General features: G+C 51.7%; 2 protein-coding genes across 7 annotated transcripts; one reads left to right on the forward strand and one right to left on the reverse strand.

Moving 5' to 3' along the window:
* Positions 1 to 1,689: 1,689 nt before the first annotated feature.
* Positions 1,690 to 20,314, reverse strand: LOC6497899 (cytoplasmic dynein 2 heavy chain 1). The gene is made up of 25 exons (XM_001961646.4): positions 20,183 to 20,314; positions 19,802 to 20,124; positions 19,478 to 19,562; positions 19,282 to 19,411; positions 18,766 to 19,226; positions 18,182 to 18,710; positions 17,700 to 18,123; positions 15,614 to 17,523; positions 15,338 to 15,554; positions 15,026 to 15,283; positions 14,278 to 14,970; positions 13,895 to 14,077; positions 12,830 to 13,722; positions 10,105 to 10,230; positions 9,912 to 10,049; positions 8,919 to 9,855; positions 8,726 to 8,842; positions 8,516 to 8,629; positions 8,356 to 8,458; positions 7,348 to 7,803; positions 5,960 to 7,289; positions 4,607 to 5,907; positions 3,166 to 4,541; positions 2,811 to 3,107; positions 1,690 to 2,040 (listed from the first exon to the last, which is right to left on the reverse strand). The coding sequence occupies exons 1-25, from the start codon at positions 20,217 to 20,219 to the stop codon at positions 1,768 to 1,770; spliced, it is 12,711 nt and encodes a 4,236-aa protein (XP_001961682.2). The 5' UTR covers positions 20,220 to 20,314; the 3' UTR covers positions 1,690 to 1,767.
* Positions 2,260 to 12,809, forward strand: LOC6497623 (mediator of RNA polymerase II transcription subunit 15). 6 transcript variants are annotated; one of them, XM_032451515.2, is made up of 4 exons: positions 2,260 to 2,497; positions 7,897 to 8,154; positions 10,421 to 10,567; positions 10,821 to 12,809. In XM_032451515.2, exons 1-4 carry the CDS (start codon positions 2,375 to 2,377, stop codon positions 12,003 to 12,005), a joined length of 1,713 nt encoding a protein of 570 aa, XP_032307406.1. In that variant the 5' UTR covers positions 2,260 to 2,374; the 3' UTR covers positions 12,006 to 12,809. The 6 variants fall into 6 exon arrangements, with proteins under 6 accessions (XP_032307406.1, XP_032307407.1, XP_032307408.1 ...); XM_032451516.2 differs by having other exon boundaries at positions 10,421 to 10,552; XM_032451517.2 differs by having other exon boundaries at positions 7,897 to 8,043.
* Positions 20,315 to 20,481: the final 167 nt, after the last annotated feature.

The following is a 20,481-nucleotide window of genomic DNA, read 5'->3' on the forward strand; positions in this document are numbered from 1 at the left end:
AGGGGCACAGCTGCCGTCGTGTTATCTGCATTTTGTTGATTCTCCTTCCTCGGCATTATGCATGAAATATTCTCTATGTTGCGCTGTTTTTTGCTGCCCTTTGAACCTGAGGGAGCCAGGAGTGATAAGTCGGGATTACGCAAAGAATGAACGAGATTGTTGCCTAAAGCCGGAACGTCTTCAGATGCGCCAGGACGAACTTTGCATAACAGATCGAAGAATATTGAGGCGTGGAATGTCTAATATGGAGACAGATGGTGTCCTTTTGAACCACAACTAACCCCATCTGGCAGTTTTAATTTATATTTTCTTTATTCGTCCATAATTCCTTCTAAACTAAAAGGAAAAGCAATTAAAATGTAGTCGGTTGAGAGGCACAACCTTTTGGCTTTCATTCAAATGGTATGTCGGGTCATTGAGTTTCCACATCTGAGCGGAAGTCAAAGCCAAAGGACTCAAAAGTCCGGCATTAGAGAAATCTGATTAATCACATTCGAAGGGCTTACAATTATGACAGCCTGGGGAAACGGCAGGACCTGCAAATGCCACATTATCCTTATACTTTAATTAATTTCTAATCCGAGCTCATTGAAGGCGACTGCAATTAGATGCCCGATGACGATGGCATGGGCTTGTTGGCTGGCAAGGATTACAAGGATATGGCCATTTGGCCCCTAACATTTGTCAAACATATCTTTTGCCCCCCCACCCAAACTGACTCCGACGCAGTCAAGGATGTGCATTTGTGGATGTGAGTGTGAATTGCGGAATTGGCCGGCCATCAACTAGAAATTAGACATTTGGAAATTTAATCGTCAATTCGGGTTCCAGGCCATCGGAAGGGAGACGATAATTAAGCTACAACCGGCTGGGGATTATCCGCCTCCGCATCCGCATCCCGAATATCCTGTGGTTACAGGCTTTGAGCTTCAATGTAATGAACCATGTTGGCTCCCAGTAGCTAATCCCACTTTGAGGTTTTAATAATAGCTTTAGTTTTAGTATTGGGATCTATTATTTGTTCCATAACTTCACCTATAAACTTCACTTTGAGTTTAAATCTTTAAACTTTGAACGAACATTATCGAATTAGTATTTTAGAGACACACGCAAAGAACCAATCAGGATATGGACAGAATGTGCTAGCCGAGCGCCACGCCCTCTTCTTCCAGACTCCTTGATTTGTGTGTTCGTGGTAATTTATCTGCCACAGGAGCTGAGTGCCACGCCCCTGCCGCCTGCTTCGGGGGCACTTTACACTCAAATTGTGTTAATTTGCATATTGGAAACTTTTGCCTAATTGAACATAATGCCACTTAATTAAAGTTAAGACAAGTTTTTGACGGTAAAATGGTTTAGGCCCAGAAGGCAAAGCAGCAGGATGTGCCGGGGAGGGGTGGGGGGAAGGGGGCGTGGCGTCTTGGCAACTAAAAGTATGGCCAACATTTATGGCAGTTTGTTGTTGAAATTTACGGCAATTAGTTTAATATGAGCAGATTATGAGGGACGCTGCTGCGGGACGAAGCACAAAATCCTTTCGGCTGTGGGAAATTAATTTGAGGGGCATCCCCAAATAAACAAGCTCAGGGCCCAGGACAGAAACCAGAAACAATTAGCACTTACGAGTCCTGGACCTGAATGTTTAATGATCCTTTGGCTTTTGAATTGTGGCTGGAAAATGGCAAGTTTCCAAAGCTATCCCAAAAATGTTTATTTGTTTAGAATATTTATAATATTTATGCAATATAATAGTTATTAGATTTAAGATTAGTAATCCTCGACGATCAAAGCTGTTCCTGCCAGCAGGATTTGTTCCGATGTCCCCGAAACATTATCCACATTGAGATAGCATATTAGCTTATCCCTGCTGCTTCGGGAATACAATGGCAGTTTCGGATTCGATTCGTTTTTCTCTGAAGGATACAAGTTATTTTTTCCAAACTTCGAGGCCGTAGAAGCAGCCTGCCTTTTTTCCTCTTTTGTTTTGTATGTAATGTAGAAAGGGTTCGATTTTTCCTGTCCACTCTTAGCGCCATCAATCTGGAATGAAAGGTTTCATGTCAAAAAACGATGCGCATGAGCAATATATTAAGGTTTTGAAACAATTTCAGATATTTTCAATCGAGGGTTCAGAGCAGCGCCACCTAACGGAGTTTAGAATTGTTTTGAAATTTAGTGTGGCTGTTAAGTGTTCGGTATAAAAATACCAAACACCTGTGCGCCTAACAGCACTGTAACATTAACAGACTGTTATCATTCGATATCGATACATTCCAAACACCTGTCTGGCAACCCTGCTGTGCCGGAATGTCAATCAAATGAAAACAAAAAAGACAAGCGTGAAAAAAATCAAGAAGAACGGCCTGCCGAATAAATGTTGAATATCGATGCGGTGAACGGGAGCCTAAAAATGGAGGCCGACAGCATAGGACAGCCGATAGCCGTTAGCGAGAGGAGGCCGGGCATGGAGACGCACTTTATGGCAAAAATGGGGAAGGTAAGAGACACAAAGACAGACGCCCAGAAGCCACCGTGAAGGTTGTGGAGGAGGGGGTGGTGGCAGGAGGACTCACTGGGAACCCCACAAAAACAGCAGGATATCGTTAACCCCCAGGATCAGACTGCATATGTCCAATTGGAAATTGATTAAAGACTCCTCGTTCTCTTAGCTGCGCTAAGTTTAAGGATTAGTGACTATTTTTGTAATCCTGTGAGATCCAATAGCTCAGATTGTCTGGAATTGTGACTACTATTTTGTAAGGAATAAATATGTATTTACCCTCCCATATCCTCTTAGAATCTCAGCTTACCTTGAGTGGTGCCAGTTTCAGGATCACAGATCCATTGTCCTCTCTGTTCAGCAAAGTTCTCAGTTCCAGACGTTCGGAGGAAACCTTTAGCTTTCGAGACTGGAGCAGCTTCAGGCAGGCAAACAGATTCTCGCAGTTGAAGACCTGGGACAGGTTAGCCTCCTCGCCGAATTCAAGATGCAGTTGCTCCCGAAATCTCTGCTCGGCAGCCTGGGCACGGACTATGAGGGCTTTCAAAAAGTCCACGGCACCGGAGCTGCCAGGACCGCACCAAAGCTTCAGCCAGCTGGCAGGAATCTGAAATGTTTAGGGATTAGTTTCTTGTTTCGCCCCCGAATAGCCAAGCTATTCCTACCTGCTGCTCCGCCAAGGCTCTGAGAGTAGTGGCGTCCACTTCCTGGGCGTCCTTCAACCAGGCGTGCATCTGGGACAGGGTCTGGTGGACAGTGCGGTACAAGTCGCCCCCCAATTTCAGTTCCGCCAGGACAAACAGGGCCCAGGGAGATTCGCCAGGATCAGACGTGGCCTCCTTGAGGGTCTGCAAGATCGTGCACGATCCCGCCAGCTTCCGCCAAAGGTTCAGCAAAGGCTTGATTTGGTGTTCCAGTTTCTGACGATCCTTGAGGTTGTCCATGACACCTTCTTTGGCCTCTCCAGGACCCAGTTCCGAACCCCTGCCGTAGTGCAGGCTCCTCAGCTCCTTGATCACCCGCTTGGCCTGCTCGATCTCCCGCTGCTGCTGCGCTTGGCTGGCCAGGCCGTACATGCTGGGCTCGTCCAGAGCGGGAAGCTTCTCCAGGGCCGCGTAGTAGTCCTGTATTTGGTGGCTGGTGGGTATGGAGAGGGGTAATCCCAGCGGGGACCACCGGCTGCTCAGGACGTCAGCGGAGCAGAACTGATTCAGGTAGCTGCCGAGAATCTCCAAGTCCCTGTGGTTGTTGATCCTTCCTCCGTAGGCCAGAGCTTCGCTCAGACGCTGCATAAGCAGCCAGTCGCACTTGCTGGAGTTGAGCTGCTGATCCATCCATTTGAGGATGCCCAGGGCAGCCTTGAGGTCCGCCTCCCCGAACTCGTAGTACTTGGACCAGCCCTGTGGTATAAACTGCCGCCTTTGCTGGAGAACCGCCGTAAGGATGAAGAACACCAGTCGCATCTTGAGGTTCTTCGGTTGGTTCTTCATGTTCGGATCCTGTTCGGCGGCATAGTTCTGCAAGAGCCGCAGGACAATCTGCTTGAGGCCCTTCGGTTGCTCGTAGCGCACCTTGAGGCATTTGAAGACGGCCGACTCGGAAAACCCTTGCGTGGTCTCGCACAGCAACCACAACCGGAACTCCTTTGACTTTTTCATCTCGGACAGCTCCCTCATCATCTGAGTTAGGAACTCTGGCACCAGGTGGACGTTCTTCACGCACAACCAGTGCCCTTCCACGGCAGCCTGTCGCATCTCGGAGAGCACTCTTTTCTCTGAGCCCTTGCCGATGGCCATTTCCCTGTACTTCTGATTGGCCCACTTCCTGAGTTCCGTGGTGGGATCGGTCTCGGCCTGACTTATCATGAGGATGGGGCGGTCGCAGCTGCTCTGCTGCAGCAACTGCTCCACCGATGGTTGGGTAGAGGCCTCGGGGGAAACGCCGAGAAGATCGCTACTCACCTTCCGCAGTTGCTGCAGCATCAAGTCGGGCCTGAAAATCTGGGCAATCAGCACTCGCTGGAAACTTGGACCCAAAGGAGCTGTAAGTTCGAAAGACTAATTAATAAAGAGGCCTATTTATGATTCTATTTTCTGTCCAACTCACGCAGCACATCATCCGCTTGGGCCTCGATGAATCCTCGCCAGATGTAATCCTTGTCCAGCTGGAGTTTGCCTCGTAGATCCGGGAAGAACTGCAGCAACATGGCCAGTTTCAATTGGGCGTCTTTGGTCATGCAGTCAGGCAGCTTTCCCATTTGGTTCAAAAGCATGCTACCATCCGAGCTGCCCATGAAATTGTTCACGAACAAGTCCCACTCCCTGGCGCTCAATTTCTCCGGATACGCCTGGTGGCAGACCCAAAGGGAAAGGGAAAGTTGGCTCTCCCTGGACGTGGCTCTGGCCAGGTTAAGGTAGACACTCCTCACCAAGAGTTCATACACCTTAGATTCCTCGCGCTGGCTTTTCGAAAGAGCTCCCAGGAATAGTTCTATGAAAACTAGAGCCGACAAATCGTATCCTTTGATGAGCCCAGCATAAAATGCGGATGCTTTGGTGCACAGCTCCTTCAAGGAGCCGAATTGGGAAAGCAGAGTGTCCTTTATTTTGCTGCTCTGTTTGAGGGCCTCCTCTATCAGGGCGCTACTTTGCTTGACCTCATTCAGACTGGCCAGGAGTTGGTCATTGCGCAGGATGTCTCCCTCTGACTTCGACAGTTGCTCCAGGAGCTTGTCTTGCATCTCCGTCCGCTGCTTCAGCAGATCCCCCTCCTTCTGGAGCAGTTGAATTCTTTGCTGCTCCAGCTCTGCATTTTTCAAGACTATTGCCTTGGACATCAGCTGGTCGGCCAGCCCGGCGGCGGTCACCGTAAATCTTAGCAGACTCAACTGGCTCAGTTGCTCTTCCGGCAAATCCAGGCGGTGGGACTTGCTTATCAAGACCAGCTGGAAACTCTCGTGTAGATCCACCAGCTTGGAGCCGATCGCCAACTGCTTCTTGTTGAACCTCACGAAAATGTGGCCCTGCAAGAGTTGCAGGATCGGCGGACGCAACTGCTCACAATCAGCGACCAGAAGGGTCTTGCCGAAACGTACTGCCAGCTCCAGTTGATAGGACAGCCTCTCGTTTCCGTGGGTCGTAAGCTCGCAGGGTCTGCCGATTCCTTTCAAGTATGCCATCAGCCATTCGCCTGCTGTCTGTGTGGGATCCAGGAGCAAGGGGATTGGGCAGGATCCGTACGGCAGAGTGAGCATCTCCCTGAGGAGAGCCGCGCTCTCGATGATCTGGGCATCGCGAGCCAATCCCTGGCTTTCCCAGATGATCTGCTGCTGCTCCGTGAGCAAGGAGCCCCGCAGGTCGAAGTCGGATGGAAGGTGAAAGTCCGCAGCCAGGCGCTTGAGGGAGGAGCTGTCGGAAAAGAATGTTTGTAAGAAATCCCATGAAAGCTTCCTTAACTTACCTTCTTTGTTCCAGCCCCAATCCGGCGAAGTAATTGACAGCGAGGGCGATCAGCAGTGTCTTTGCATCCAGGGTTTTGTGGGCCTTCTTCAGCTCCGCCAGCTGATCGCTCCAAGTGGCGTATTCCGCGCTCAGCTTTCCCACCAACAGCTCTGCTGCCTGCAGATTGCCGCTGGCCTCTTGGAGCTTCAGCTCCAGGACTGCCGCCTCCTGAGTGTAGGTCTGCAGTTTGGCGGACAGCTGCTTTACTCGCTTGTCCACGTCGTCCAGGCCACTGGCCAGCTGCTCCATCTCGTCCTCGGCAGCATTGAGATTCCTTTGCAGCTCATTCTGCTCCCGCTCTAGGGGCTTTATGCTCTGGATCACCCGGGAGAACCGGACACTGGCCTGCACCCAAGCCGCCAGGGGAGCAGCGGCTGCCGAAGCCCTCTTAGCGTTCTTCGACTCGTAGGAGTCTCCTTTGGCCAGAAGCAACCTCTCCACTGCCTCGCAGTTTTCTGGACTGATGCGGGCTGGGTCCAGGGACCGTATGTCCTCCTTGACTCCCCTCTTGGCCAGGAAAGTCTTCATGCTGTTCCAGGACGTGTCCCGAATGCCCATAAGGCGCAGGACACCCTCCAAGATGTCCCGCACCGCCTCGGGTGGAGCTCTGAGGGATCGGATTTCGGACAGGGCCTCCGATTTGATCTGGCCCACAGCGTTGCTGGCTTCCGCCAGAATCGGTTCCACCTCTGCCAGTTCCTGCTGGATTTCCTTCTGGCGCTGCTTCAGCTGTTCGCTGCTGCTCTGGGTCTGCTGCTTTAGCTCCAGCATGCTGGACTTCTGCTCGTTGGCGTTTCGCATGGTGGCCGAGATCATTTCGAGGGCGTCGTTGGCCAGCTGCCTCTTCTCGCCCAGAGCCTGTTCCTGGGCGGCGGCATTGGACTTCAAGGTGTCCACCAGATCATGAGCCGCGGCCAACTTGTCCACGCCCATCTGGAGTTTGCCCAGACGTTGGTCGATCTCGTTGGCCGCATTGCTGTACATGTGGAAATAGGTTTGAATCAGCTGGTAGTACCTGTGCGAGGGCTGTTCCGGGGGCAGTTCCTCCGACATGTCGGCAAAGTGCCTGCAAACGGGCACCTTGCCGCGGCCACTTCCACTACCGGACAGTGTCTCATTGAGCAGCTCGATGAATTGCTTGGGCAGCATGGCGAGGGTCTCCCGAGACTCCCTTCTCACGTACAAGAGATCCATCTGGCGGTGCAGGGCAGGATAGGTTTCGAAGTAGTCCTGGACTTTGGGGCTACTCGGGTCCAGCACCAAGACGATATGTAGGTTCTCACGGGCTCCTAATAAACAGTAAACAGTAAAGAGCAAATAAAGATTAAGATGGGGTTTGCGACTTACGCTTCATGAAATAGGCGCCCAAGGACTCCTGGTAGCCCTCCAGCTGAGCTGCCTGCTTCAGAGTACTAGCAACAGCCTCCAGATCGTCGCCAAAAAGTTCCAAAATCTCGCTTCCCTCCAGAAGGGCTTCGATCGGCTTCAGGATGTCCGGAACATAGCCTATCCAGCTGTGTTCGATGAGCAAGTAGCTCATCTGCTGCTCCAGAGCAGCTGTCTGCATGGCCATCTTCAGGTCGTTGTAGAACTCGGACAGGTCGTACGAAGGTCCTCCCTGAAGGGTTATCACCTTGGCCTCTTGCATGGTGGCCGCTGCGTAGATGGCTTCCAAGTGACGTCCTCCAGACTCGTCCAGGATGAGCATGTGGGCATCATTGCGGGAAAGGACTCGAGTTATCTTGGCAATGTGGTTCAGCAGCTCTTCAGTGATAGGCGCTGTAATGCTGTAGCTTTCGGTGTCTGTTCAATGACAAAAGAGGAGCATAAGACATAAGCATAAGGATAATCTGTCCATTTCCTAACTGTATTCTCTTCATTTCTAACTACTTTCAGTGGATGACCCCGGAGGAGGAGGCCCGACAAAAGTTCATCATGCGGGAGCGCGACCGAGAAAGAAAACGAATCAAACGCCTGAATCCAGAGTTCCGGCAGATGGAGCGGGAACGGGATCGGTTCCGCAAGCAGACGCCCCGGCCCAGTGTAGTTATCCAAAATCCGATTGCCCCCGACTGTCATCTCCAACCTTCCTCTTGTCTTGAACCTACGGAAATCGCGGAGGGCAAGTTAAACCTAAGCTCTGGAGCATTCGGGGTGAGGCATTCAAAGGGAGCGGGAAGTCTCTTAGTAGAATTGTTACAAATATTGCTTTCCAGTCACGAAAAATAAGATCTAAGTCAGTTTCCCGTAAGTAGTTTCGTTTTTTTAGCCCAGATCGTTTTACCAAGATTTCTGTAGCCTTTCTGCTGTAAGAATTATCCTTTTTTCATTGATTAGTTGGGTGTAAGTACTCACTGCATATTGTGACCTGTCGTTGAACTTCCTCCAGCCATTCATCGTGGCTCAGACACCGCAGTTGACCCCGGGATTTGGGCGACTTGGGCACGAAAAATACTTTCTACAAAATTGACCTTATTAACTTTTTCTTAATTCTATGTTTTTAATCGAAAATCACCTCTTTTCCGTAATATTTTCGCATTGTCTGCTTGAGAATCGCCTCGAATTGCTGGACGTGCTCCTCGCTTATCAGTCTATCCTTGAACATCCCCAACAATTCGCAGTGAAGAGCCTGCCCGGAAAATAGTTTTCAGAAAAAAAGGTGCAAGATAATATCAGGAAGCCCTTTCGGTTTCAACAAGTTAACTTGTTAAAAAAAAATACATACCTCGTTGAAATCGGAGGGGGGATAGAAAACGAGGTCGTGCAGCAGCTTCATGATGCACTTTGGACTGAACTGGTAGTGGGCCTGCCTCTCTCCCGTGGCCGTGAAAGTGGCCTGCAGCTGTAATAGAGGCAAGTCAATTAGCAGCTCCTCGGACGTTGAAAATTCCCCAAAATGGGCCATAATTGGTACGAACCTTCTCGAAGCACTCCATCAGGCTCTCGCTGGCATGCTGCAAATTGACTCCGCCGCCTCCCGCAGATCCTCTGCTACCCACCGCCCTGAAGTGCTCGCCCAGGAGCGGTTCCAGTCGGCGCTGGACAATTTCTAGCATGTCCTGGCTGGTGGGCCGCGACACACGCACGAACTGATTGATGGCAAAGTACCGTGGTGCTATTTTCATCGGATTCCCGCTAATGGAGGCACAGATTTGCAGTCCATTCACGCCAATCCACTCCAGATTCTCGGCATAAAATCCCGCCCTCTGGACCAGTTGGAGTAGGAGTTCCACCACCTCGCACGCTCCCCAGGAGTCCAGCTGACAGAGGTCCAAGTTCTTCATGAAAAGGACCAATCTGGCCTGCTTTGGCCGGTACTCCCGGCCCTTGATTCCGGTTACGATGACGCAGTGCGTCCTCAGGGTGTGCAAAATATAGTTGGGCGTCAGTTGGGTGGAACAATTGATGGTGACCAGCTGATAGCCAGAGTTCTCCATAACCGCTCTCTGCAGGAGCAAAGTTTTCCCGGCGCCACTCGGCCCGATGAGCATGAAGGGTGGCAGGCGATTCCCCTGGGCACTCAGCAGGGTTTCCAAAATCTCCAAGTACGATTTCACGTAGGCTGTCACTACCAATTGAGAGCCCTTCTCGGGAGTCTCCAGTACGTCCAGGGGATACTGCTCCAGGGCGTTTCTCCGACTGTCGTAGTGGGTCAGTTCCGCGTGGTTGGGATTCGGGATGTAGAGATTGGCGTGCTTCAGGAATAGTTGGGCAAACTCCCTCTGGCGATCGTTGGGCATGTAGCCGAAGAGGGCTCTCAGGGTGGCTGCTCCGTATTCCTCCAAGGATTTCGAGCCGTGCACTTGAAGGAGCAGGGAGTGAAGGAAGTGAATGCGGTTGATCCCGGGAAGGTGACTGTGAATCAGTGGAATAGTTAATATTTTAATATTTTGTGTTTCTGAGAGGATTACCTCAATAGTCCTTGACTCTCCAACCAATTAACTGCATATTGAAAGTTTCCGTCTACGTAGTTTTGAAGCAAGTCCCCGTAATAGGGCTCCTTCGAGAGCTCGTGTTTAAGTATCTCCTTGTCAGGATAACAGTCGTAGCTTAAGAAAGTGTCAAGTAAAATATTGTTTAAGAAATGAATGAATATTTGCAAACCTCATGTTGACGATTCCCATTCGGGAAATTGTGGCAGGAGAGGCGTGCCTCACATCGTCCGTTTCAAAGATGAAGTTTACATTATTCCCGAATTGGATCCTCCAGCCAGACGGCAGAGTTAAGAGCCTGAAAGTTAAGGTGGAAATTGATGAAAAAATGTCCCAGTTTCAAGACAAGATGCGAGGGAAAAACACACTATGCTACATAAGACCATGCCAGATCCAGACACCCATTTCCCGATCCAGACACGACCCATCCCGCCGACTGCCGTTTGCGATTTGCGTTTGCCAACCAACCGCTCTCTCTGTAATTTCAGCTGATGACCCCCGAGGAGGAGGCGCGCCACAAGTTCATCATGCGGGAGCGAGATCGCGAGCGGAAGCGGATAAAGCGCCTCAATCCCGAGTACCGGCGCATGGAGCGAGAGCGCGATCGATTCCGCAAGAAGGCACGACGTGCTAACGTAGCATTTTTCCAATATTTTATATTATTACTATGAACATGCACACACCCGAACACGAAACCCACGACACACCGACACGCCCACACCCCCGCACACCCACCTTCCGGTCTGGTCCTTGAGATTCTAGGGGGCTGGGGCTGAGCTTATCCCCGGACTGTTGACACTTTCCGAACCCTCCAAACTAGACAAACTCCCACAGTTGATGTGGCTGGGAACGATGTGCTTTAATATGTTTTCCCCTCTTCGATTGCAGCTGACCCCCGAGGAGGAGCTGAGACTGAAGATGCTCCAGCGGGAGCGGGACCGTGAGAGGAAGCGGGTGAAGCGCCTGAATCCCGAGTACCGGAGACTGGAGCAGGAGCGAGACAGAGACAGGAAGAAAGCCCGGAGGGCCAACGAAGCCTTCAGGCAGCTGGAGAAGCTGCGGGATAAGATCAGGAAGGACCGCAAGAAGGGACTCCTCGTCACGGATCCGGGACAGCTGCCGCCGGAGTTCGCGGCCATGATACCGCCAGTGCCTATGGTGAAGCCCGAGGTGGGAGTGCCGCCCACGCAACCACTGCCACAGCCCACGCAACAGCAGCAGCAGCAGGTGCAGCAGTTGCAGCAGCAGGTGCAACAGTTGCAACAGCAGCAGCAACAGTTGTTGCAGCAACAACAGCAGCAGCAGCAACAACAGCAGCAGCAGCAGCATCAGCCGCAGCAGCAGCAACAACGACCACCGCCTACGCATCTGCACGAGCAGCAGCTGAGTCATCAACTGGCCCACCAGCGGAACCGGGTGATGACCTCCAGCACGCTCTCTCAGCTGACCTCGCCCCCCGCCCACGCTTCTCATCTGCAGCAGCTGAACAAGCTGCAGCAGCTGTATCCGCCCAGGAGCTTCGGTCATCCCGCGCTTCCCATTACCGGGGTGACGCTCATGCCGCAGCTGTGCCACCCGATCCTCCACCAGAACCTCAGTGCCACCCTCTACGGAGGACCTCCTCCCAACGGGATCAAGCAGGAATACGGCCAGGAAGTGTCCGCCTCGGCCATGGCGGCGGCGCAAGCGGCAGCCCTGGCCTCTCTGAGAAATCCGCAGCAGCAGCAAGCGTCGCAGCAGGAGGACGCGGATCTGGCTCTGAACCTTGAGCCCGAAATCATCCTCCAAACTGCGCCCGATGTCAGTCCCGCCCAGCAGCAGCCCCAGCATCACTTCAGTGCCCACCAACATCAGCAGCAACAGCAGCAGCAGCACCACCTGCAGCAGCAGCAGCACTGCAACATGTTCCAGCACATGGCGCCGCAGGCGCACATGCAGCACATGCGATCCACAGTCCTGCCGCCGCCGCCCTCGGTGGGGCTGCCACCTCTGCCGCCCCCGCCACCTGCCTCGCACCAGCAGCAGCAGCCTCAGCCAGCGCCGCCGCCACAGCTGCAACATGCGCCGCAGTGAGGACGCACCTCTCGCCTTTAGTCCTAAGCTCAACTCTGTAGCCAGCTAATTGCATCTATTGTTTGAGGGCACACATTCCGGGAGTTGTGATCGCCAAAGCTACATATGTGTAAAGTCTATGTGTTTAATCGTCAGGGAATCCTTTTAAATTTTAACCTTTTAGACATCAAGTATTTTTTATATTTGATGCGATTGAGTTTAGAACTCACTGAGATTACCAAGAAGTTTCCATTAATTCGTAGAGAAAGGAGCTTTGCAATTGGACGATTTTTGAAATTGAATATTATTGTGATAGAAAGGAAACAGTTGCAATGGCAGGATTTTAAAGATTATAGTTTAGTTCTTTGTAGCCCGTGGTAGTCACAGCTCTCAAGGATGTGGGCCAGCCTCTCATACGCACACACTCGCACCTTCGCACTCAAACACACTCATCCATTGGCACATACGGGGTGTATGTGTCTGTATTTAAATGTATTTGTTAAGTAGGCGCCATTTGTAAAATGCCGTGCACACGTATTACGTTAGTTTAGTGGGCTTCCCGGTCATGTGTTTATATTTTTTTTAAGCGTCGCCGTTGTTTTCAGCATTTCTCTGTTTTTTAGGTCTGTACGTATTTTGTTTAGTCGCTAAGTGATAGAGATAAAATATTGGCAGTTTTAGGGCACGATATACACTACGAAATAACGATAACTGTATACCTATATGATATGATAACGTAAGGCAGCCGCAAATAATTAATACGAATTTATGCGAAAAACGAGAGCGAAATATAAGTAGCAAGCGAAATTGCTAAAATTTGAGAAATGAGAGGTATTTTTACTCACTTATTGTCGTCCAGCACGGAGTTGAGGGCCTCTATCCACTCCGGGTCGATGCTGCCGTCGCAGACGATCCAGGAGTGCATGTGCGGGGGCTCCTGGTTGACGACCACCGCCGTGTGGGTGAGCACTCCGTCCTGCCACTGCCGCGTGTCCGCGTCCAGGCGACCCAGCAGCTGCACGCGGCTCATGGACTTCGGACTAATCGTGTGCACCCTGAGCTGCTGGTGGCCACTGAGCGCCTGCCTGAGAAGGGCCATGACGGTGGACTTGCCGCACCCTGGCGGCCCCACCACAACCACGCCCATCCGCTTCTGGAGCTGTTCGTGCAGTTGCAGCGCCTTTTCCATTTGACTCTCGCTCCGACAGAGTCCCAGCTGCCCAAAGGCGGCGGACAGAGATTGATGGAGAGCCGTTTCTGGAGCGGACGCACTGCCAATCTCGGGGAAGACATTCCTTAGCAGCATCTCGAATCGCAAGACGTCCTGGGGAGCCAGCTTGGACATGGTGGAGGCACGTAGACATCGAACCACCACCGACATCTCCGCACTGGCATCGGAATCGGATGCCTCCTCTCCCGCTAGCCGTCCTCTCAGCCCCTCTCCGCACACTAAGAGTACTGTCTTTAGCTCCCGCAGCCCCCAGTCGTAATGACGCTGGGCGGAAAGCATCTTTCCGCACAAATCGAAGAGTTCCACGATGCGGGAAGCGATGGCAGACGCCTCGGCGAATCCCTCCACGAACAGCATAACCCGGGCGATTTCCCCCGGCTCCGGTTGCTGCATCACGATGGGCCGGAAAAGGGCCTGAATATTTCCAGGTAGCTTTTGGCGGCCACCATACTCGGCTCCCGCCGGATTCAGGGTTACGAATATGCCACAGTGATGGTTGAGTTGCACCTGGAAAGGGGGAAAGAATTTGTGAAGTGTAGAGTTCCTCTTAACAAGTAGAAGTGTCTATCATCACCACTTCAGACCTCATCATAGGAACCATAAACCAATGAAGGCATGTTTTGATTCCGGGATCGCCCAATTTCCACCTGCATCCCATAACATAACTCATCCTGCTCACCTGTCGCTCGCCAATCTGGACACTGCCGGACCGCTCCTTGAGGGCGCTCTGAATGGGCTGGATTAGCATGGAGATGGATGAGAGGGTGGCCTCCTGCAGCCGGTTGAACTCGTCGAAGCAGCCCCAGGCCCCGCAGCGGGCCAGCCCGGTGAGGATGAGGCTCATCGATTCGGTGTCTACATTCTGCAAACAATTCATTGCATAATGACAAATTGCAGGGGGATTACTATACACTCGGAGAATAAATGGGGGACTTTAAAGGACTAAAATGTCCTTAAAAATAATCCAATTACATTTTAAGAAAGGATAAATAATTATAAATAGACAAAGAATAAAAATAATAAATAGAAAATGTATAGCCTATTTTTCGGAGTACTTTTTACCTCGTCACAATTGAAAACCAACACCAGGCGACCCAGCATGGCACCCAGGGCTTTGACGCACTCCGTCTTGCCGGTGCCGGCTGGGCCGAAGGGATTACCCCCAAGGCCCATGTGCATGGCCTGTGTGAGGATGAGATAGCACCTGTGGGTCAACCTAGTGTGGACCAGCTTGCTGGCCTGGCCCAGGAACTCGTAGGCGTATTCAAATTCGGCGTACACCATGCGAACGCAAACTTGTCGATTGGCATTAACCGCTGCCCCGGATGTCCTGTCCCCTGCCCCCTTGCCGAAGTAATATCTGAGTTGACACAGCCAGTGCCAGTCGGTTGTGTGCACCACATTGTGTTGCTGCAGCTGCTCCACTACGCCGGAGTAGTGCACCAAGTCGAGCAGGAGGGCCCTCAACTTGATGCTGACTAGGCTGCCGCTCTGGGATCTCTGCTTCATGGCGGCCAGGTGGTTGATTTCGTCCTTTAATTGTTGTCGCAGCTTGGCCAGGGACATGCCCCCGATTGCCTGCTCTGTCTGGCGGGTGAAGTGAAGAGCTCTGGCCGTGGCCAGGACCTGGCTGGCATAGTTTTCAAGGATTTTCTCGCTGAGGTTGTCGCTTCCTCCGGTAGTGTTGGTATAACACTCATGGATCTGGTCCCGGAGAGTGTCCTGCACGACGGTCACCAGTTGATTGAGCCAGTGCTAATTTCAAGGAGGCATTATTAGAGACGAGCAACTAGTCGGGTTAACAACTCACCTCTATGTCGCCTTTCATCTCCACAGGCTGTCCCAGTTTCAGCTCATCGCCCTCGGCACTGTGAACCGCCGTGATGCTGTAGGACTGGCCTTCCGAGTGATTATCCGCCGCCTGCCGGATGCCCAGACTGTGGCAGCCGGGGAATAGCTTGCGGATGTGCCGCTGGATGACATCGGCGTCCTTGCTCGCCTGGCCCAGCAGCTCCAGCAGATCGTCGTCGCCCAGGAAGTAGAAACGCGGGAAGGAGTTGCGCTTGTCCTGTGGAAATGGTTTATTAGGAGTGATGGATTTCGAATCTCAAAAGCCACTCACTGTTATGTAGCTCATTAGGTTCTGCTGACACCTGGCCAGCTGCGTCTCCAGGGAGTTCACGATGGTGGCAATGTTGTTTATCTTGGTCAGCGAGGTGACGCGCGGATCCTGCTCTATTTCGCGCATCACGAACCGAAAGTCCTTGTCGATTCGCTTGAACAGGGCCTGCTCCTGCTGCAGCGTTCCAGAACCGAACACAGGCTCCAGGTAAACCCAACTGGGAAGAAGTCAAAAAGTTAGCTATGAGATAAGTAATGCGAGTCTTTGTAATCTTACCGCCTTTGGGAGTGGTTCAAGCTGCTAAGAAGAGCATCCAGAGTATTGAGACGGCTTTCCCAGAGTTCCGCCTGATCCGAGAAACTGTCGAAGGCAGCCGAGTTCTTGGCGGATTGCAGCAGCGACTGGTTGTCCCCGATCTTGTTGAGCACCTCCTGGTAGTCCTTGATGAGGGACACACTCTGCCCGGAGGCATCCGTCCGAGTGATCAGCTTTAGCTGAGCAGTCACCGACCACTGATCCAGTTCGATCAGAGCTTGCCTCACAATCTGCTCGCTGGCAGCCTGCCGCACGATGTTCCCGATCTCCGAGGCGGACGACTGCAGGGCTTCCATGTCCCTCAAAATATCCTGCAGGAGAATGGAGTGCAGGGGCTTGGACTGCTGGTGATTCAACAGTTGGAAAATCCGGGCCCAATGGCGCTCACTTAAGGCATCCGATTGGAGCTGCTGGAGGAGCGGAAGGGAGGATTGCAGCCGCTCCACCTGCTGGCGGATCCTCTTGGATGGTAGGTCTATTGAGGCGTGGACGGAGCCCTCCCACTTGGCTATGAACTCGTTCAGGACGTAGGGACGCCTCCGGTAGATGGCCCACTCCTCCTGGAGGATGGGCTGCAGCTCGGTGAGGAAACTGTCGTAGACCTGCCATTGTTTCGATTGCCGCTCCATTTGATCTTCGATTTCTGTGAATGGCAGCAGCATCTCCGACGGAAACTCCATGTTGAACTTGGAGCACTCCTCCAGGAGCTTTTGTTTCTTCTCCTGCAGCTGCTGCCAGTGGAGACGCCGCTCCTTGAATACCTCGAGGCCGGCATTCTCATTGGCCTCCAGCTCGGCTATGGTCGATTCCCAGCGGAGTAGGAATTTTTCCGCCTCGTTCTTAAGGTTCTGAAGCTGGGTCTCAGCCTGGTTCTTGATCATGTCCACCTGCCGCTGGAGGATCACGGCGTGGTTTTCGAGCAGGGGCTGAAGCTGCTCCCACTGCTGCAGGATCGCCGAAAGGGCGGTCACCCTTTCCTTGCACCATCCTGCCAGGCAAGCGTCCTTCTCTCGCACAGCGTCCAGGGTCTTGGCGATCTGCGGCAGCTCGGTCATTATCTTTTCGTACTTCATTCCCGACTGGCTGATGCTGCCCTCGTCCATAGGAACGTTTTGTAGGAACTGCAGTGCGCTCTGCAGGAACTCCTGGATCAGACTGACGTCCGCCAGGATCGAGGACCGGAGACTGCTGGCCAACGCCTCCCAGTAGCGACGGCTGATCAGCTCTATCTCCGAACGGAGCGGCAGGACATTGATCACGATGCAGTCGATGGACTCCTCGGCCTGCTGGATCTTGGCCAGCTGCTGGCTAAAGTGCTTGCAGCCCTTGAAGTTCCGATCCCAGTCCCCGGCTTCGTTTAGGTGGATGCCACACAGCTGCTCCACGTCCACGCAGCCCAGAGCGATCCAGGGCAGCCAAATGCTTTTGAAGTCCTCCAGTTTGTCGAACAACTCCGTGGCTCTTCTGTAAAGCGGACCAAAGTGGTGGCTATTCAGGGTGACCATCGACTTGAAGAGGTCCTGGCTGTGCTCTGAAAGTCCGTGGAAGTTGCAGGGCCTCTCTATGAACTTCCTCAGCTGGCTAAAGTACAGATCCCGGATCTCCTCCACGGGAGGACTGTAGACGAGTTCGCGTTGTCGCAGTATTAGCTTTACGTGTATGTCCGGCAGCTTATTGTTCATATCGAGGAGGCCCAAGATGTACTGATACTCCAGGACCTTGTAGAGTTGGTGATCCCAGTGCAGCTTAAAGGCATCCAGGTGAGTGTATCCCTGCCGCTCCAGGGTTGCCACCAGTTCGCGGAGATGACGCAGTTCGTCCTTCCAGATCTGATTTTGTGTTAACAGATCAGTAGACATAAGCTTGACCACCTGGAAGTTAAGAAGTGACATCGAAAGGACATTAAAGGAAAGGAAAATCGATTCCTTGTGATTTATTTTAAAGATGGTACTCCCCACACTCAAGGCGATCCTCCATTTTCCTGTGTTCCAATGGCGGACGTGGTGAGTTTGAGTGCGTAGTGTTGTAAACCGTTAAAATTTCTTACCGTTCTCTTGGCCTGTTCGTGATATCCGCCCAAAAGAGTGTTGTCCGTGGAAAGTTTGGAGACTGCCGCCTGCAGGATGTCCACGTATCGCTGGACGGAAGCCTCGTCCTGCCAGGCCACAGTCTCGCTCTGCACCAGGCGCTGCAGCTCCAGGGCGTTCTTGAGCATGATCGGCCGCTGGCAGGGAATCATCCTGTCCCCAATGGTATTATGAAATGTGGCGATTTGCTGCAGTCGTCGTGCGTAGCACATGTACTTGGCCGCATGGGTGGCCGCGGATCGCAGTTCCAGAGGGACGTTGTAACCCAGATTCTCAAACTCGCGAACATCTTGGCAAAAGGTCACAAGCTTTGGGTTGAAGGTGACGCGCATTAGCTGGCGGCCTTCTTTTTCGAACTTCACCACCGCCTGGTCGTCGCGGAGTCTGTAAGTTGAATATATTATGGGGATCAGTATAACTAATTTATGAGCCGCCTTCTTACCTTAGCTCTCCGCTTTTCACCGCCGTCAGACACTGCCCCGACCAGATCTCAAAATTAGTCCGAAGTAAGGACTCCGTCTCCTCCTTGATCTCCTGCACCGCTTTGTTGATCTTGTCAAAGCCCTCCCGGCCACTGATCAGGTGACTGACCTTCTCTATCTCTTGGATCTGGTGCTGCACCACCTTCAGCCAGCGGCACTCGTTGCAAATGACCGACAGATGTCCTGTATCCGGCTCCATATTAGAGTCCACCATGGCCTGGCGCAGGTCCTGCAGCAGAATGTGCAGCGACTGAAGAAACTGCTCCCGCTCGATAGTGAGCAGTTCCAGAACAGCCGGTCGTTGGATGAGGGTTTCGTATTTGGAGAAGATGTAGATCACCTGTCGGGGATTGCTCAGGTGATGGTGCAACTGGCCCTTAAGAGCGGCGGCGATTCTTTCATCAATTGGCTGCAGGACCTGCTCAAAGTGCTGCAGAGCCTTGTGCCATTTGGACTGACCCAGGGAAGATGTGTCAAATATGTTGAAATCTAAGGGGAGGTAAAGGTATAAGGTTGTTTTCTTTACGGAACAACAGCCACTTACCCGTAAATGGAGCCTGCTCCTGGAACATCTCTTGAAGCTCGTCGTCGTCTAGCAGAGTGGCTATCTGCTTATACAACTGCTTAATACCCCGAATCTCACTGAGACGCTCCTTAAACAGCTGGCCCCGCTTCGGGATGTGCGGATCTCCCAGCCAGGGATGCTTGAGGTAGTTCGGCCAGAACAGCCGGGTCAGAGAGTCGCAAAGCTGGACCCAGGCATCCACCGTGTCTATGCTCTGGCTCATCAGGTTGTTCACGTGACTAGAGTTCAGGCTCCAAATGTCCTCGGCCAGCAACTGCGTGAGACACACCTCGAGAAGCGTCTTCCCAATGATATCTAGAAGGTCGGTCATCCTTTGCTGTGGATAATTGTAGGGCAGCCGCCAAAGCTCGTCCAGGTTGCTGTGGGCGTGGTCGAGGAACTCCTCAATGGTGCCACTCGGACTAGCTCCGTCAATGGTGCTGCCGAAAGTAGCAAGTATATTGTATTTATTCCCTACACTATTAGTTGCCTTACCTTATTTGATTTTCGATATTCTCCAGGACTCCAATGAATACCTGTGCTGCCTCGCGGTCCAAACGGGAGCTCGATTTTTGGCCAAGTTTCTGTTTCCAGTACTTGATTTCATCCCGCAAACTTGTGATTCCTTAAAATCAGAAAACGATTCGAGAAATGTTATATTTTATGATGAAAATATGAACTCGAAACCCACCGCTCTGAGGCAAGCCTAAGCTGGAACCCAAGTTTTGATGCAGGTTATCCAGAATCATACTCAATTCTGGTCCATATTCGTTTCTCTGGAAGTGGACGAGAGTTAGAAAAATAGTTGCTTAGGTAGCAACATGAATATATTGAAAAACCATCCAATTTGCCAGGCAAAGTGTAATTGACAAAATGAAATTGCAGACTGGATTGAATTATGCGCAAATGCGATTAAAACTGCACTCAGTGTTACGGTGAGAAGCCCGTAAGGACTTTAAGCCGTGTAAGGGAATTACGCAGGTACTGGACTCCACACATGCAGCTCCTAACTTACACGGGCAGAATTGGCGGAGGGCGAGAATACCCGAGAAACGGAATTGTAAATCGACTTGACCATTCCACCTTCCAGGGTTAAAATGCCAAGTAGTGGCTCGGAGGCCGTTCCGTCCTCCCGATTGTGATGCCCCACCTGGGGCACTTTGTAGAAGAGCAGGCAGAGCTCCTCAGTGGGTATGCGGTGGTGGAATCGGATTTTGCCGTCCGATTTGCTGTGCACTGCCGATATAACAGTTTGCTCCTCCTGTTCCAGGAACTCCAAAATCATGGCTGTCTGTTCGTCCAGTTCGGCGCCCGGCAAGCGGGCGGAGAAGTATTCCACTAATAGAATAATGAAGTTATTGATATGTAAGGATTTAGTAGGAATCTAAATTCTTACCCGATGTATTTATGATGAATTTTGTTCGCTGGGTCATCTTTTTTCTGGTTTTTCAAGCCACTTCACTTCTGGTTAACTTTCAGTTTTAAGCAAACTCTTTCACTTTTTCGAGAAGCAAACTATTTGTTGTCCTTTTAGGTTGCCAGGGACAACGAAAGTACAAGGTTGCCCCACAGGGGTTGATTTCCACACAGGAAAAGGTTGATCGTTTAGTTAAGAATATGTTTCAGGAGTATAAGCACTTTTATATAGTTTGGAACTTAGTTTTATAATTCTAAAAATAAAGTACTTTAATTCTA

Source organism: Drosophila ananassae, chromosome 3R, assembly GCF_017639315.1.
Source record: "Drosophila ananassae strain 14024-0371.13 chromosome 3R, ASM1763931v2, whole genome shotgun sequence".
Taxonomy (NCBI): domain Eukaryota; kingdom Metazoa; phylum Arthropoda; class Insecta; order Diptera; family Drosophilidae; genus Drosophila; species Drosophila ananassae.

Excerpts from the sequence above, each read along its gene's own strand:
- LOC6497623 (XM_032451515.2), top strand. The coding sequence starts at position 2,375 with ATGTTGAATATCGATGCGGTGAACGGGAGCCTAAAAATGGAGGCCGAC. Across the intron at positions 8,155-10,420 it reads TAAGCTCTGGAGCATTCGGG|CTGATGACCCCCGAGGAGGA; the intron begins GTGAGGCATTCA and ends CTGTAATTTCAG. Across the intron at positions 10,568-10,820 it reads AGAAGGCACGACGTGCTAAC|CTGACCCCCGAGGAGGAGCT; the intron begins GTAGCATTTTTC and ends CTTCGATTGCAG.
- LOC6497899 (XM_001961646.4), bottom strand. The coding sequence starts at position 20,219 with ATGACCCAGCGAACAAAATTCATCATAAATACATCGG. Across the intron at positions 17,524-17,699 it reads ACGAACAGGCCAAGAGAACG|GTGGTCAAGCTTATGTCTAC; the intron begins GTAAGAAATTTT and ends CTTAACTTCCAG. Across the intron at positions 14,078-14,277 it reads TGGTTTTCAATTGTGACGAG|AATGTAGACACCGAATCGAT; the intron begins GTAAAAAGTACT and ends AATTGTTTGCAG.